The 17,659-nt window shown below is 29.0% G+C and overlaps 2 protein-coding genes across 32 annotated transcripts in view; both read left to right on the top strand.

Moving 5' to 3' along the window:
* The window catches only part of LOC106664000 (calcium-activated potassium channel slowpoke), a 163,841-nt gene extending 159,382 nt beyond the window's left edge, over nucleotides 1-4,459 (top strand). For all 31 annotated transcript variants that reach the window (XM_024227450.1, XM_024227452.1, XM_024227448.1 and 28 more), the window contains one exon: nucleotides 6-4,459. In XM_024227450.1, the coding sequence (XP_024083218.1) occupies nucleotides 6-86 (81 nt within the window). In that variant the 3' untranslated portion in view covers nucleotides 87-4,459. The remainder of the gene's footprint in view (nucleotides 1-5) is intronic.
* Nucleotides 4,460-6,894: 2,435 nt separating this feature from the next.
* On the top strand, nucleotides 6,895-17,559 carry LOC106664033 (DNA repair and recombination protein RAD54B-like). The gene is made up of 17 exons (XM_014389394.2): nucleotides 6,895-7,094; nucleotides 11,851-11,971; nucleotides 12,031-12,130; nucleotides 12,186-12,281; nucleotides 12,341-12,559; nucleotides 12,626-12,828; nucleotides 12,885-13,032; nucleotides 13,093-13,257; nucleotides 13,316-13,439; nucleotides 13,504-13,709; nucleotides 13,764-13,910; nucleotides 13,964-14,110; nucleotides 14,180-14,306; nucleotides 14,379-14,538; nucleotides 16,198-16,327; nucleotides 16,388-16,609; nucleotides 17,392-17,559. The coding sequence occupies exons 1-17, from the start codon at nucleotides 7,007-7,009 to the stop codon at nucleotides 17,458-17,460; spliced, it is 2,472 nt and encodes an 823-aa protein (XP_014244880.1). The 5' UTR covers nucleotides 6,895-7,006; the 3' UTR covers nucleotides 17,461-17,559.
* The last annotated feature ends 100 nt before the right edge of the window (nucleotides 17,560-17,659 follow it).

Genomic DNA, 17,659 nt, shown 5'->3' on the forward strand with positions numbered 1-17,659 from the left:
TTTAGGTGTTTGTACTTATGCAGTTTGATCCTGGAATGGAATACAAACCAAACAGGGGGCAAAAAGGAAAGGACGATAATTCCTGACTATTGCTTTGTAGCGCCCTTACTGATGGACCATATTCTTACATATAAAAATGTCACACAGAGGTTACCAGAAATCCCTGATATTATATTAAGTACAATTAAATCAATTCTCATAAAATATGTAAATAATTTTGATGCTTCTTTTTTTTTTAATTTTAGAAATGTTTAGTTTAATTTAATTTATTATAGCTTGTAAATCAAATCAACATGAAACACACCTAAGTTTTTTGTTTATTCTTCCTACTTAGATTAAGATACAAGACAAAAGTTTCTTAGAAACTTCATATGAGTTTGTAACGAACCTATACTAGCAATTGAAATTATATACTTCTGTGTGAATAATTAGAACTGTAAGTCTTCTGCACATGGTTGATTTTTCAGCAAAGCATTTGTAAATAGAAAAAAAAACAACATAAAGGTGTGTCCAAATAATTATCATGCACTAAAGATGAGATTTCAGAACTTGAAAACATGTCCTTTGATTTTCAACGTTTCGTTTTTTGAATCTAGCTTGCAAGCTTTTTAATATTAAGTTTAAATTGGATTCAGGGTTACCAACGTTTTGCGGCGAAAATTAATCCGCAGCAAAGACTACTTGCATTTGATCCTGAAAAGCCGTTTCTTTTAAATTTTTAGAAATTTCGTTTCAGTGTAATTTCAGAAAGACAAATGGTTTAAAACATTCCTTTGAGACTTGATTTTTTATCCTTTAAGTAATCATTTATAAATTGCCTTGGTAACCCTCTTTAAAAAAAAAGTCAATTTTTATCTTTAGCTTAAGTTTATTGTTATTTTAATTTAGTTTATTTTGTGTTTTATTTATAATTTTAATTCAACTAAGTAAGTGTGTGTAATCATAGAAAAAACATTGTTAAAAAAAAAAATATGTGCTGGGCTGTGGACCAAATAGTTTTATGTAATTAGTTGCCCTCATTAGTTTTAACTTTTGTCTTGCTTCTTAATTATCAACAAAATGTTTTTCCTCTACTTACTACAATGATTAATCTCAATATTTATTATCGCAAAATTTATGTATATATTAAGTTTCAAATTTGTAATTTTTAGAATTATTTTTATTTTAGTTTTTGGTTTTGTTTTTAAGCTGTTTACATTTTTTTTAATTTTTTTTTAAGGGAATGATGGATATTACAATATGTGTGATGTTTTTGGTAAGTTTTGGGGGTGCTACAAATACAAGAAAAATAGCCAATTAAAAAAACAAAACAATGAAAATAAAAGATACAAACGGTAATAAAAACAAAACATCAACGAACTGTATGTGAATGCATAGTGATAAAAATAAATGAGTGTTCACAACATGTACATAAAAAAAACTATCACTGTATGAAATATTGGCAATCAAATCTTTCATATGGTGCATAGTTAATATTGTAATTAAACCAATGATTTTTACATTGGAAAGTTTATAGAAATTATATATAAATATAATATTTTATATTGTTTGTACATACATTGTCCTATGTAAATTGCGAACGTAGCTATTGTTATTACATAGCAAAACTCCATTGGTGTTAAATTGTTGTTTTCATGTGTATATTAGTGTTAATCGAAGACAAAAATTTTGCAGAGCATTTTTTTTCTTCTTTTTTTTGCGTTCGTCATCATCCAAGTATTTATTTTCATAAAATCATACAGATTTTAACGTTATAATTTAAACAAATTTGTAAAAATGCCTTCACCAATGGAACTGACACAAGCATAAATTTGCTATATATCAATGTTAATGGCCTAAGTGTATAAACACTTGTTCATTTGTGTGCATTGTGTTTCTCATAAGATAAAACTTGCCTTTTGCCAACAATCATGCAAAACATTTTCATAAAATTGTAAATATTTATTTGTTAAAAGTTCACTCAGCCTTGTAGATTTTTGTGTGTTTTTAGCTCAAACAAAATTATTTGTATATATGAGGCGATTGTCATTTTGTTAATGGTGTATAGCTATCTTTAATCTCTAAGCAATGTTCAATGTTTTGTGATTTTTAATAACGTTAAGAACTGACTGATTCATATTTTAAAAGCGGTTATAAATGGTATTTGAAAGTATATACAAGTTGTTTTTTCAAATTGTTTTTAAAATTGTCGTTTGGTTTTAGAATGAAGCCCAAATGAATAAGTGACAATCCAAAGTTGTATATTAAAGGTAGTTATGCACTGACTGTTGCTGCTTTGATTTCAAATTTTGGGTATAAAGCAGTCTCACTTGAATTATCCTACACAGCTCTGTTACATCAAGAAAATATTTATATGAATAAACACGCTTTATTATTTTAAACAGCAATTTAAAAAAAAAAATAAAAATAATTTTTTGGAAATTAAACATACGTGTATAATAAAATTATATTTCGATAAATTTGCTGTTTCAGAGTACTGCTAGAATTATGGTTGTATGGCGTGAGGATGATTAAGAAAAAACAAAACAGTAATAGAATGTGTGTATGGTTGGTTTTACAATAAAAAAGAGCAAAAACTAGAAATACAAGAAGATTGGAAAAAAATACGTTTATGTAGAGCATTGCAGGTCAGGCTCTGCATTTACATCGAGCTTTATAGATTAAATTTCATATGTTTCTAGGAAAATGAATAAAGTGCTAATTGCTTGTGTCACAAATTTGTCAATCATACTTGAATTTACACTATGTTTTTTATTAAACATTAGAAGAAAAAATTAAATAGTGTTACTATTACAATTTTATAAAAATTTCAATATATATCAAGCGGCACCTTATTTATTTCTGAAGTAAACGACTGCATAATGTTAAAATTTAAAATATTATTTATAATTTTAATTTTTAAAAACTAACTTAAACTCTACCCCTTATTGAAACCAAATAAAAATTAGTAAAATTATTTAACATTTTATACGGCATTGTTAATAATACATATTAAAAAAAAAAAACATTATTTAAAATAGCTTGTTACATTATCTAAGCTTTTTTTGAGACTATTGTGCCAGTAGCTTTCAAAATGTGGTTTTGTATAATAATTTTCTACAAATCGCAATAAGTAGATTTAAGGGTGTATGGTTGGCAGGTTTGTAACCCTTTTTTAGAAATGCAGCTCAGCCAAATTAATTATTCTTTATGACACAATCATTTTTGATAAAATCTCAATTTTATGGAGTAATTACAAAAAAAAAAAAAAAAAAAAAAAAACGACAACAAAAATCGCATAAGTTTGTAAATATATCTATTACTTTTTCACCCACGATTTGTTCACAATCAATACATCATATATAAACGTAAACTATATATATATGTGTATATATTATACATAAATATATATAAAGAGTGTAAATATATTTTACACCTAAATTACCTTTATTATAATCACGTTAAATATTGTTTTATAAAATGTCTGATAAAGCTCATCATGTTCTCTGCCATTTGATAAAAATTGTTAAAGAATAGTAATGTAATTATAATGATTATTATCATTATTATTCTTATTCCATTTAAAATGTTTGTTGTTAAAGTTGGAGGAATGGTCTAAAATATATTTATTTAAAAAAAAATGAATTTAAGGAAAATAGATTGTTGGCATTGAATAGTCTAATTATTAATTTAAGTGTTAGCTGTTTTGTTATAGCTATATCTGTTCATTTGAAACATTCTAATTTTTATATTTTAAAAGGCTTGAAAATAGTTTTCTCAAAATGTCAAATTTGGTTGTTTAGAAAATGTGATGTAACATCAGATTATAGTTGATAAAATTATAAATTATGACATCACAAAAGAAAAAGTTAATAATAATTTTAACATAATAATTATATATTCCTATTACATAAACTGATAAACAGTATTGACGGCTGTATAATTGAAAAAAAAAAATCTCAAAAATATTTTCACACAATTGTTTTGTAATTTAATCTCAATTATGCTGAATCAATTGTTTTATTCACTATTATCCATTCTGTATTTAATTGTAAATGCAATTCTAAAACTTTGTTTATAACATGATGTATTTATAAACAAAATTATAGTTTTATAATCGAACATAAAAACACATTGTACCTGTTCAATGCTTAGCATATAACAAATTTCTCTATACGTTTCTTATAGTTTTATAAGATAATTTCCACTTATACAGTTTGTCTCAGAGATGAAATATTGGCCTTTATTCAATGACGGTCTTCCCACCTTTGTTCAAATATTCGTGAAATTTATAATATAGACGATTAAAATAGGCCGCAATTCAAGTTTGTCAATCATATTGACTTTTCTGCCAACTTTAAGAATGTCATCATTAAATCGGACATATCAAAAGTTACAAAAAGTTTTATTGTGATGTGTGTGTTTTGTGTGTTAGTAAAAATATATTTCTGTTATATCAAAATGGACAGTTGAAACATTACAACTTCTCAATTCTTGCATTTGAAACAAAATCCTGTTTTAATTTTTCTCTTTATAAAACAAAAACGATCTTTTCATCAGAAACATAGGCCAAATTCAAATACTTTAGTTTTTATATAGATATTTGAATTTGTTCGTTCAACCACTACAATTCTATAATTAGTTCTTTACAATAATTTAATATTTATTGAAAGAACAGAACTTTTCTTTCATTTTCCAGGTAACTGGTGAGTACGACTGAAAAGTTCTATTGTGGAATTGAACCTTCTTTATTTTCATACCCCAGAAAGTGCACTGCCTTTGAGGTAGTTGAGCACTTTCTAGGGATTCTCTTTACCAATTTCTCTAGGAATTAGTGTTATATTTGGTGCTTTGCTCATCAAATAGGACATGTTCCAATTCTCTGCTGTTTCACGATATAGTCAGCAGGTTTCTGCCTCATTTTTCCCAATTTTTTAAGGTGGTAATTGAATGCACAGTGGCAGAGATGAGATATGTAGATTTTTGATTTCCTGAATGAGGAACTAATATGAACATTTCGCTCCGGTGAATTCATCCAGTGTGTGGTAATTTCTTACTCCATATATTTATTCAGTTATGTTTTTAGCATGCTGAAGCAGCTCTGGTTCATGGGATGTGAGGGCTGATGTGTCCTGGCACCCATAAGTAAGTTTTAGTCCATGAATAGGAGATAAGTTACACATTCCCAGACCAGCGTTGAAAGAGGAGTGTACAAAGTCTTCAGTGCTGCTTAGGTGTTTGACAATGCATATCTTCACCTTTGTTAAACTCTTTTAAGTATTTATTGAACACAGTTGGAATCAAGGATCTAAGTTTGGATAATTGATATTTAGGGATGGGGGGTTTCTCTAGGTCAAAATTTGGGCATAGGCAAATCCTGCTCCTAGTCCAGGTTCGATTTAGAAATCCATCTGTTATTTTCACAGTTTTTATTTTTGTTATTTTATAGTAAAAATTATTCAAGGCTGGTCAGTAGATTTCTTACAACAAGTCACAACATGATTGTTATCAGCTTTATTAATTATGATTTATTATTATTATCTTAACTTTTCATTAACCCATCAATCATTAAAATATGTTATCTTGCAGTATAAACCATCATATTGTGAAGATCTTTCAAAAAAAAAAAGAAGCAAATACGAGGAAAATAAGGTCGCCATTAAAAAAAATGGATTTTTTAAAACTGTAACTGGAAAATTTGCATTTGTTTTTGGGTTTCAGCTTGGTTAAGTTCTAGCAGAAATTTAATAACAAAAATTATTAACTTAATATTAATATTAACTAGATAGTTAGACAGTCCTTGGCAATGTTGGGAGTGAGTCGGTCTTCAAAGCAATTTGATACAATCTATTAAAAATTTAATTATGCCCATTGAAGAGTATTTAAAAATGTTTTGCCTTGATAGTCACATTAAAATAGGTTGAAAGCTTGGCAGTATACCAAGATCCAGATTATTCGTGAATTCTCTAGAACGTTATAGCTATACCCAATTGTTATTTTTAAAGGAAAACCCGTTAATAAACGTGACTTTTTGAGCTGCTGTTAGGTATCTGTGTTTGGCAAGAGAAATCTCGCAATTTTCAGCTTTGAAAGAGGAAAAGTTTAATCCTCATTTGCATGGAATATAGCATTGGCCATAGCACCGCCAACCAATCGATAAAACCCACGGTCACATAATTCATATTATAAAAATAACTAATTGTGCAAATGATGAAAGAACTAGGGGTTGAGACAGACTAGATGTTGTACAAAAAAGAAAAGTAAAAAAAGATATATATATATATATATATATATATATATATAGAGAGAGAGAGAGAGAGAGAGAGCGATATTTATTAGAAGTAAGAAGTATTCAGTTTGACGAGTGGTGCACCATTATTTTGAAAATTGCTTGCATGATCACAATTTTCCAGCCTAATAGAGCAATAATTTATTTGGACAATTTTTTATAGTATAAAAATCTACAAGCCAAATCAGTAAATAATAATAATTTTGTTTAACCAGGACTGATATAAAATAATAATAATTAGGGCAAAGGTGAGACCGGTGAGTGAACCAACACAGAATTTGAAACATAAAAATAGCCAGCAGGATCAAAATATACTAAATTTCTTGTTATAGAATAAACTATAAATATTAATAATACAAATTCTCTATAGTTCTTTTTTGGCAAAAAATAATCTTGAATGAATAAAATCACCCAACACAGATTATTATCAATAAATAATTATTAATTTATATGTATGAGTAGTTATAACAATATAATTAAAAGAACAAATATAGAACAGAATGGGAGTTTAAAAAAATTTATTTTTCTCAAAAAGATCATTAATATTATTGGTTAAGAAAAATATGTTTAAAAAAAATTGCATATTTTCTCAAGAACTGAAAATGTCTCTTATCAACTGTGATAACTTATAACTTTCCCGCCGAACTGATAACTCGTTTCTGTTTTCTATTTTGTAATGGAGAAAATCAAATCGTGAAATCGCTTTTTTTATTTTTTATTTTTATAAAATACTTAATTATGAGGAAATCAAACGCTCCGTCGAAACGAGGCGGTTTCGTTTCACCTATCATCACATCATCAAACATTTCGTCGATCAATCAGCTAGGTAATGTATGATTAGATAGCTTATGCTGTTTATGACTTATAGAAGTCTTATAACTTGAGAAGGAAATGGATTACTTTTCTATTGTCTATGATTGCTTCATTGCAACCTGCTAGCCAATGAATGTCCATTCTATATATTAACAATTTTATTGTCTATTAATTTTACTATTTTATTAGTTTCACAAAACTAAATTACAGTATTGACTGGCAGCCAAGAAATACTCTCATTTATAAATTCAGCCCATTGAGGGATTGTATATACAAATTACATTTAAGACATGCTTTCAACTCAACAAAATCAAAATTTGTTGCGTTCAAATTTGAAAATTATGAGCTATCAAACTTGAAAATAAGAAATACAAATATTTTGTCTTGAGTAATCAGAATGTTAAAGGATTGTTAAATAAATAACAAAGAGTGTAGTGTTATCATTGGGAGAACATGCATCTATATATAGAAATTTCTCAAAAAAGAGATTAAAAGGGGAATATTCGTTCTGTTAAGCTGCGTTATGTCATTTATGTTTTTATACCTTGTTTGGTAGCATGTAACAATTTTTTAATGATTAAAAAACTATTCATAGATTCACACATATAAATAGCAAACTGCTTCGACCAATTTATTTATTGATGCCGATGTGTCTCAATTTGCTATTAAGCTACATTGACCCTAAAACGCATCAACATCAATAAATAAATTGGTTGAAGCATTGTGCTATTTATTCGTGCGAATCTATGAATAGTTTTTTAATCATTCAACCCGCCGGACTGATCACCTATTTCTGTTTTCTATTTTGTAATGGAAAAAATAGAATTGTGAAATCGCTTTATTTAAAAAAAAATTAAATATGAGGAATTCAAACTCTCATTCGAAATTAGATGGTTTCATTTTACCTATCATCAAATTTGTTATGACTTATAGAAGTCTGATAACTTGAGAAGGAAATGGATTCTTTTTCTATTGTCTATGATTGCTTCATTGCAACCTGCTAGCCAATGAATGTCCATTCTATATATTAACAATTTTATTGTCTATTTATTTTAGTATTCTATTAATTTTTGTGAAAGATTGTGACTAAATTACAGTATTGACTGGCAGCCAAGAAATTCAGCCCATTGAGGAATTATACATACAAATGGTACAAAACATGCAATTTAAGATTTGCTTTCAACTCAACAAAATCAAAATTTGTTGCGTTCAAATTTGAAAATTATGAGCTATTTGTTTCGTTTCACCATTTTGTCAATCAATCTGCTAGGTAATGGGTAAATTGATTGCTTATGCTGTTTGTTATGATTTATAGAAGTCTGATAACTTGAGAAGGAAATGGATTCCTTTTCAATTGTCTATGATTTGCCTCATTTCAACCTGCTAGCCAATGTCTATGTTAACAATTTTATTGTCTATTAATTTTAGTATTCTATTAATTTTTACAAAATATTGTCACTAAATTACAGTACTGGCAGCCAAGAAATACTCTCATCTATAAATTCAGCCCATTGAGGAATTATACATACAAATGGCATTGAAAATATGCTTTCATCTCAACATCAAAATTTATTACGTTCAAATTTGAAAATTATGAGCTATCGAACTAGAAAATAAGAACTGCAAATATTTTGCCTTGAGTAATCAGAATATTAAAATGGTTTGAAGATTAAAAGGTGCAAAATTCATTTTCTTAATCTGCTTTATGTCATTTATGTTTTTATACCTTGTCTGGTAGCATGTAACAATTTTTTAATGATAAAACTAATATAATAGATTCACACAAATAAGCAGCAAACTGCTTCAATCAATTTATTTATTGATGCCGTCTCAATTTGTTATTAAGCTAGAATAGCATTATTAAATAAATTGGTTGAAGCATTGTGTTATTGTTTGTCCAAATATCACCGAAGAAAATGCTGTCAATCAAAAAAGGATGAAGAGTAGTAATTTATATTATCATAACTTGATAATATTTTTATTCTTATTTTTCTTAATAGGTTTTTATTAAAAATTTATTTTTTACCTTATTATCTAATCTATTCTGCAGGTAGAAGGAAAAAATTTATAACTAAAAATCATTCCATGAAACAAAATCATTTACTTTCAGCAAGAATGACCTAGGTCAAGTAAACTACTGTTGTTTATGGCTAGAAAAGTTTTAAAAAATTAAAAGCCTTGGTTTTCAGCATAAATCGACCTCAGACAACCTAACTACAGTTTTTTACAACCGAAAATTTTAGCATAAATCCAAATGCTTTGATTTTCAGCTTGAGCGCATTATGAGATGTAAAACTACTGTCATTTACACACGACACACACACACACACACACACACACACACACACACACACACACACACACACACACACACACACACACACACACAAATGTTTGATAGTTATCTATGATGTGTGGTGATTAGTGACCGTTAATCGATAATTATTCAGAAATCGTGAGATGCGGTCTGGTGTGATGAAGGTTTCAGAGAAACATTTTCTTTATCGTGCCAATGTTTCGATTTTTATTGAGATCATCTTCAGGGCCTGGGATTTACAAACATTGTTTACATATTACAATTATATTTTGGATGTGGAAAAATGAATTTATACAATGCAAAATATATTTTATATATTCAATAAAGATCGAAACGTTGGCACGATAAAGAAAATGTTTTTCTGAAACCTACATCACACCAGACCGCATCTCACGATTTCTAAATAAATAGTTATCTATAATCTTGGCCTGCCAATCGTCTTGACTTTTACTGGTGGTTGAATATAACAGTGTTTGGGTGATTTTTGAAATACTGAAGATGGCGATATGCGAAATTTGTCTGAACACCAACAAAAATCATCAAGACATAGTTAACTATCAAACAATCAGTAACTATCAAGTTAATCACCCTGCAGACCATAAAAAGTAATTTAAAAAAAACTTATTGAAACCCATAGTTTAAGGAAAAGTATGAAAATTGTTGTAATTTACACAAATTGCAAATTGGAAAAAAATTGATAAATAATAAAGCCTTGATTTTCAGCTTAAAAATCCTAAGACCCCGAACCTACTTTTTGTTTAACCAAAAACCTTGTTATAATTTCAAAAAGTTTGAGTTTTAGCTACACAACTTATTAAATGTAAAACTATTGTTATTTATTCCAAAAACATTTTATAAATCCAAAAGACCTGATTTTCTGCCTAAATGTTCTAAGAGAAATAAAATTATTATTTATCCCCAAGGACTGCTGTGGCTGAGTCGTTAGGGTGTCCATTCTTGTATTTTACAAGCTAAGGTTCTGGGTTTGAATCCTAGCAAAAAGCATAGAAATTTATTTGAGAATAATGCGATCTATGATATCCAGTAAGCAGTTGGATGTTAACCCCCCTCTATGGTAGTTTACTTTTTTGCTTATATACTTACTTATAATATAATAAGAATCTTTTTTCTACGTGCATACTTATTTGTAGTCAGAAAACAGTTTATAAGTACGAAATACTTGATTTTCATAATGATTGTTCTTGAAAAAAATTCACTTTTTTACCACTAAAAATCTTTTTTTAAATGAAAATGCTTCAACGATTTAATAGATGTAAAACTACTGTTATTTATGCTAAAAAAACTGTTGCTTAAAAACCCAAGATTAAAGTAAAGTAGGAAAAACTACAATAATTTACACTGGTAAAACAGTTTATAAATCCAAAACATAGTATTGTTGGTTGTACATTTATATCCAGTGGCTAATATGGTATACAAGGAAAAAATCCAAAAGACTTGATTTTTCAGTCTAGATGTACTTTTTCCCTCTATTTTTATTACTACCTGTAATAATACATCTTATAATTTGAGGTAATTTACATATTTACATTATATACTGTATAGTCTTGAGGGGAGTCGCCAGGCTAGTTGTACTAAGAAAGCAAAACTCCCATTATATATGCCCAGGAACTGCTGTAGCTGAGTCGTTAGGACGTTCGACCCTTCTATTTGCCATGTTAACAGTTCTGGGTTTGAATCTGAGCATAGCCCTTAGAATTTTTATTTAAGAATAATTTAATCAAATCGGTCTGAGCCCTCATCCATGATACCTAACAGGTAGTTAGACGTTAAGCCCTCCTGCATGATTGGAATTATTTTATTTTTTCTACTTACATAATTTTTTTTTACCAAGAAAATACTTTATAAATCCAGCCTTGATTTTTAGTCTATGTTTTAAGAAAGTAAAACAAATATTATTTAAACCAGGAATCCCCGTGGAACAATGTTGTCTGATCCCTCGTCCACTAAACTGAACACGTAGTTGGAAGTCCTGCATGACAGGACTGACTTTATTTTTTACTTACATGTTTATTTTTTACCTCAACATCTTAATTTTTAGCATAAATATCCCAAGAAAGCAAATCTTCTGTTTTTTACTATGATCTACTACAAAAAACCATTGGATAAGTCCAAAAATTTTGATTTTTAGATTCAGTAATTTTGTGGTCCGCTTGACCAATTAATATATTACAATTTTTAATATATTACAATTACAATTTTTATCTCAACTAAAAACCTTAATTAATTGTTTGATTTTTAGCTTCAATGACCTAGGAGATGCACAACTACTGTTATTTATGTGAAAAAACTGCTACTTAAAATGTATAGTTTAAAAAAATATATGAAAGATTACTGTTTTTATTTTCAACTTAGCGATCCACAAAATTTGTATCTACATGGTTGTAGTGGATTTTGGTCAATATTTACCATTTAAAAAAAAAATTTCCTTCAGGTAATAATGCACTTAAGGAACGGCAAACATCAATCTTGGATAAAAAATCAAATCCAGGAGTTATTCACAAACAAGACCAGAAACCAAATTTAGATTCGACAAAATGCTCAGTTAAAACAAGGTTGAAAGAGAGTATGACGCTAAAATCAAATTGAATATTTATCGACTTCGACATTTTAGATATTTTACTGTTGTTTATGGTAAGCCCACAAAGAAAAAGCACAAAACATGGGAAGGCGATGGGACGTTAAAAGTTGAAGAGAAATCCGCTATTCTGAAAGTAGGTCTGTCCGTTAAAAAAATTAAACAAATTATTTATTTTATTGTTTCATCAGGATGATTCAGGGGTAGTAATCGGTCAGTCGTCAAAACTATCAAATCCTGTTTTTACTGACGGATCTCAACTTTTCATCGGTGGAAAGGAAATAGAGGTGCATAATATTATTTTAATTTTTTAGTCATTTTTTTAAATTGATGTTTTGTTATGTAGATTGTCTGTGAGATATTAACAGACGGTCAAAATATTCCAAGTAATAAAAGAACCTTGGATGAGAATGTAGAGGAAGAGGCAAAAGAAGAATTCAGTTCAAAGAAAAAAAAGTTATTGGATTCACCCTTGTCAAGATCTTTTAGCTTACCAAAAGATATAGTTCCTTTAAGTAATGGTTTTACTCCTTTAGTAATGCCAAGGCCTGATGATCAACACCAAGTATTTACAATTATTTTATATTAGGTTAAGTTTTTGTTTTCCACATTTCTCATGGATTTTTACTAGTGGCACTACAATCCCGGCCATCTTGCTGTGACTGATGTCAGTGTAGATCCTTTTCTCTGTAGAGTCTTAAGACCTCATCAAAGAGAGGGCGTGGAATTTCTTTATAGATGCGTCATGGGAATCAGGTCGCCTGGTTGGACTGGGGCAATACTTGCTGATGAAATGGGTCTTGGAAAAACAATCCAATGTATAACACTTATTTGGTGAGTATGATATTTAAAAAACAAAAAATGTTAAAATTAATTTTTTTTGGCCATAGGACACTTTTAAAACAAGGTCCATATGGGAAAGTACCAGTGGTACAAAAAGTCCTAATTGTAGTGCCAAGTAGTTTGATCGAAAACTGGAATAATGAATTTATCCGTTGGCTTGGTTCACATAGAATAAAACTTTTTCTCGTTAACAAGGTACATTGCAAAATAATCTAAAAGTTTTTATATTTTTAATTTTTGTTTTAAACATTTTAGAAGCGTAAACCCAAGGATTTTAAAAGCTACCATCAAATCCCAGTGATGATTATTTCATATGAAATGTTCTTGCGTTGTTTCGACGAGATTAAAGACATTAAGTTCGATCTGATGATTTGTGATGAAGGACACAGATTAAAAAACAGCAATATACGGACAAATAATGTTCGTCTTTTTTATTACCTGCATATTAATTTGGTATTTTAATGATTGTAAATTCTAGGTGTTAAACGAAATGAATTGCAAACGGAGAATCCTCCTCACAGGAACACCAGTTCAAAACGATTTACAAGAATTCTTCTCTCTTGTAGATTTTGTAAACCCTGGCATACTTGGTACTCTTTTAGGTAAACCACCTATATTAGTAAACACATATATGTGTTTTATTATTATTATTTTTTTTTTTTTTAGAATTTAAAACAAATTTTGAATCGTGTATAATGGCTTCAAGGGAGCCAAATGCTCCAAAAGAGTTGGTCGATGATGGAGAAAAAAAGGCCGATGAGTTAAATAGGGCAACAAATAGCTTTATATTAAGAAGGACACAGTCAATAATAGGAAAATTCCTTCCTAAAAAACACGAATATGTTGTATTCTGTGAGCCGTCTAATCTGCAGGTAATGAATCATCATAGTAAAAATGATTCGAACTAATATAATTTTCATATTTAGAAATGCATGTACACGATGGCAACTGATTATTGGAATGAAAGAGAAACCGGGGCAGAACAGATTTCTCATTTGGCTGTAATTTCAGCATTGAAGAAAATTTGCAACCATCCAACATTAATATTTAAATCAAATAATGAAAACGAAGAGGTATGATTCTTGTACGCTCAGATTAAAAGAAATTTTTATTATATCATTTTTAGGAAAATGTCATAAATTGTTTGCTAAAAACATTGGATGGATATACTTTTAGAATAGAAGATTCTGCTAAGCTTAAAGTCACAGCCCAATTATTAGAAAACTTAAAAGGCTCGAAGGAAAAAATAGTAATCGTTTCCAATTTCACACAGGTTTGCATGCTTTTTTTAAAAATAAATATTAATAATATTACATTTTATTTATATTTTTACACTATTTAGACACTTGATCTTCTTGAAAAAGTATGCAACGTGAAAGAATATAAATTTTTAAAATTCGACGGATCGACGGTTTCTTCAAAACGCAATGATATTGTCAACACGTTCAATTCAGTCAATTCTGATGTCTGTAAGTATTCCGAAGGATATATTTTTTCTACACAAAGAATATTTTGTAAAGAATTCTATTTTAATTTATTAGATGTTCTATTACTAAGTAGCAAAGCAGGTGGCGTCGGTTTGAATCTTATAGGAGGTTCTCGGTTGATCCTCTATGATTCCGACTGGAACCCGGCTACCGATCTGCAGGCCATGGCTAGGATATGGAGAGACGGACAAAAAAAGACCGTTCATATTTACAGGTTTGACCAATAATATAAAATCATTTAAAAGTACAGTGAAACCTCTTGGAAGGGACAGATTTTGCTCTTTTTCAGGAAGTGTCCTCTTAAAAGAGATTTTTACTATCTGGTAACACATAGAAGTCTATGTGAGGTTTAGATGTTCATTTTCAATGACTTTTTGTTCTTTTAAAATTTTCCCTCCTATTATTTTGCCACATTTATTAAAGGTATATTAATAGATAGGTTTAGAAAATTTATCTTACAGAGAAATTTGGAGCTTTTAGCACAGTATAAGCGACAATAAAATTTAAAAGTTAACCTTTCCAAAACTAAAATAGTTGTTTTTCGCAATGGTGCTAAATTAGCCTTTTCTGACAAATGGTTTATAAGGAAGAAAAAGTTAAAGTTGTGAATCAACATAATAAGCATTTGGGACTTATCCTAACTTCGTGCTAAATGTGGACATAACAGGGTGTGGGCCAAACTTACACAAGATAAACATGTCTCCCTGGTCTCTAAAATAAAAGTTTACAAAAGTGTATCTAGGACAGTTGCCAGTTATGGCTTAGGGGGTTTCAGCACTTCAAGAATTTTGGAAAAATGAAAGGTACTTCCTCAATATGCTACTTTTGGGAATTGAAACGAATCCTGTATTTTCACATAGCCTCTAGATTCAACTAAAATACTATCTGAAAATACTAAAGTTGCTAGACCGACCACCATTTACCAAAAACTGACATAGAAGTTATGTATAACTTTAGTGGTTCAAGCAGTGGACAGTATGACACAAGAGTATTGTTCTGTCTTTTCAGACCTTTTGAACAATATTTCTTCCTGGAAATCCTAGTTGATTGATCTGCCTGACAAAATAAAATAATCAAAACTCAAAAATCAACTAGTTTTTATTTTAGACTACTTTGTTTTATTCAAAGCTCTCATGGGAAATAACAATAAAAAGATCATCGATAGAATTAACAACCTATATTTTTTTGAGCTTTATTTACTTTTAAAAAAAGGTAGAACTGTTGTTTCTAAACCACAAACCGTGGCCCATAAAAGGTACCACTGCTGAAAGACGTTGACTTTATAACTATAACATTCCTGAACATATAATTCATTTTTGTGTTCATTTTGCTTGTTGAAGTCGGTTTCAACTATTTTGAAATTTAACCCATTCAAGGGTGAAATTATTTTATATCGGACAGGTCAGTCTGATCCTCGGCCACGCATTAATTATGCACACCATGCTTTGAAAATTCGAAGTGGGTGGTCCATTTGATAGAGCTTTGTAATTAATTTTTGCTTCGCCTCATGCATATTTTCAATTAGTGATATTCCGTAAAATTTGGTTATTAAGTCTGTTATCACTTTTTTTTATTTTGGTCCTAATGATCTACTCAATTTTGTCAGTTTGCATTTATAAATATTGTTTTTGCTAATTAATCAAATCAAACATGCATTTCTCTTGCAGACGGCCTTTGCCACATACATATATCCTTTTTTTTTTTTTTTTTTTTTTTTTTTTTTTTTTTTTTTTTTTTTTTTTTTTTTTTTTTTCAAATAAAAGTATGTTGTAATAATAATTAAACTTCAATGTTGGTGGTGTATAGATAGGGGTGCCCCTAAACAGACCCTTATTGAAGATTTCACTGTATTTATTTATATTAATGTTTTTAGGCTTTTAACTTCGGGAACACTCGAGGAAAAAATATTTCAGCGTCAATTAACCAAAGCAGGCTTGAGCGAGGCTGTTGTTGATTCCACGAGTAATTCTGCTTCGATAAAACTTTCAAAAGAAGAGATAAAAGTATGACAAGTACATTTTGTCATCCTTCAAAACCCAATAATGGGATTTTTTTGTTTAAAGGATTTGTTTACGTTTACTGGAAAAGATAAGTGCTTAACGCATTCCATGTTGAACTGCGATTGCTCCGGTGATGGCGTGATTCCGGAAGACGGTTTAAAAGAAGAAATTGAAAATGACGATTCGCAATTGTTGTCGAACAAGTCAAGTCAATCTAGCTTAAGAATGAACCAGCTGTTACAATGGGAGCATCATGATGTGCCCATTGATCCAGAAATAATCGACGTATGTTTTGTTTATTTTTTATTTATTTTAATAATGATTATTCGGAGATTATGAGATGCGGTTTGGTGTGATGTAGGTTTCAGAAAAACATTTTCTTTATCGTGCCAACGTTTCGATCTTTATTGAGATCATCTTCAGGGCCTGGGATTTATAAACNCTAGCATTGTATAAATTCATTTTTTTATCTAAAATTTTCTAGCATTGTATAAATTCATTTTTTATCTAAAATTTTCTTGCATTGTATACATTCATTTTTTTTAATCTACAATTTTCTAGCTTTGTATAATTTTTTTAAACTATATTTTTCTAGCATTGTATAAATTCATTTTTTTAATCTACAATTTTCTAGCATTGTATAATTTTTTAATCTATAATTTTCTAGCATTGTATAAATTCATTTCTTTTTAATCTACAATTTTCTAACATTGTATAATTTCATTTTTTTATCTATAATTTTCTAGCATTGTATAAATTCATTTTTTTAAAACCAAAATTTTCTAACATTGTATAAATTCATTTTTTTAATCTAAAATTTTCTAGTATTGTATAAATTCTTTTTTTCACATCCTACATGTATTTGTAAAATTTAAACAATATTTATAAATCCCAGGCCTTGATGATCTCGATAAAGATTGAAACGTTGGCACAATAAAGGAAATGTTTTTCTAAAACCTACGTCACACCAGACCCCATCTCACGGTCAACAAATAATCATTAACCAATGGTCACTAAACACCATATATTTCAATAATTATTAATTCGCTGAATTTTTCTTTTTTCAGGGTATGAAGCTCAATAAATCAGAATTCTACATAAACTTCATCTTCAGAAACACTACACAATGTAACTAAACATGATTTTAAATAATTTATTGACTGCTTTCATTAAATTTTTTCTTTTTGTCAAAATATGTTAATTTATTTTTGTTATTGTTGTAATTTTACCATTGCACTGTTAAAATAAATAAAGAAAAAGGATTATTTTTAATTATTTAAAACACAATCCGATGTACCACGTGGGGCTCGTAGTGGAAATTCGTTTTTCTCTAGG

Source organism: Cimex lectularius, unplaced genomic scaffold (genome assembly GCF_000648675.2).
Source record: "Cimex lectularius strain Harlan isolate CLEC.00 unplaced genomic scaffold, Clec_2.1 scaffold86, whole genome shotgun sequence".
In the NCBI taxonomy this organism is placed as follows: Eukaryota; Metazoa; Arthropoda; class Insecta; order Hemiptera; family Cimicidae; genus Cimex; species Cimex lectularius.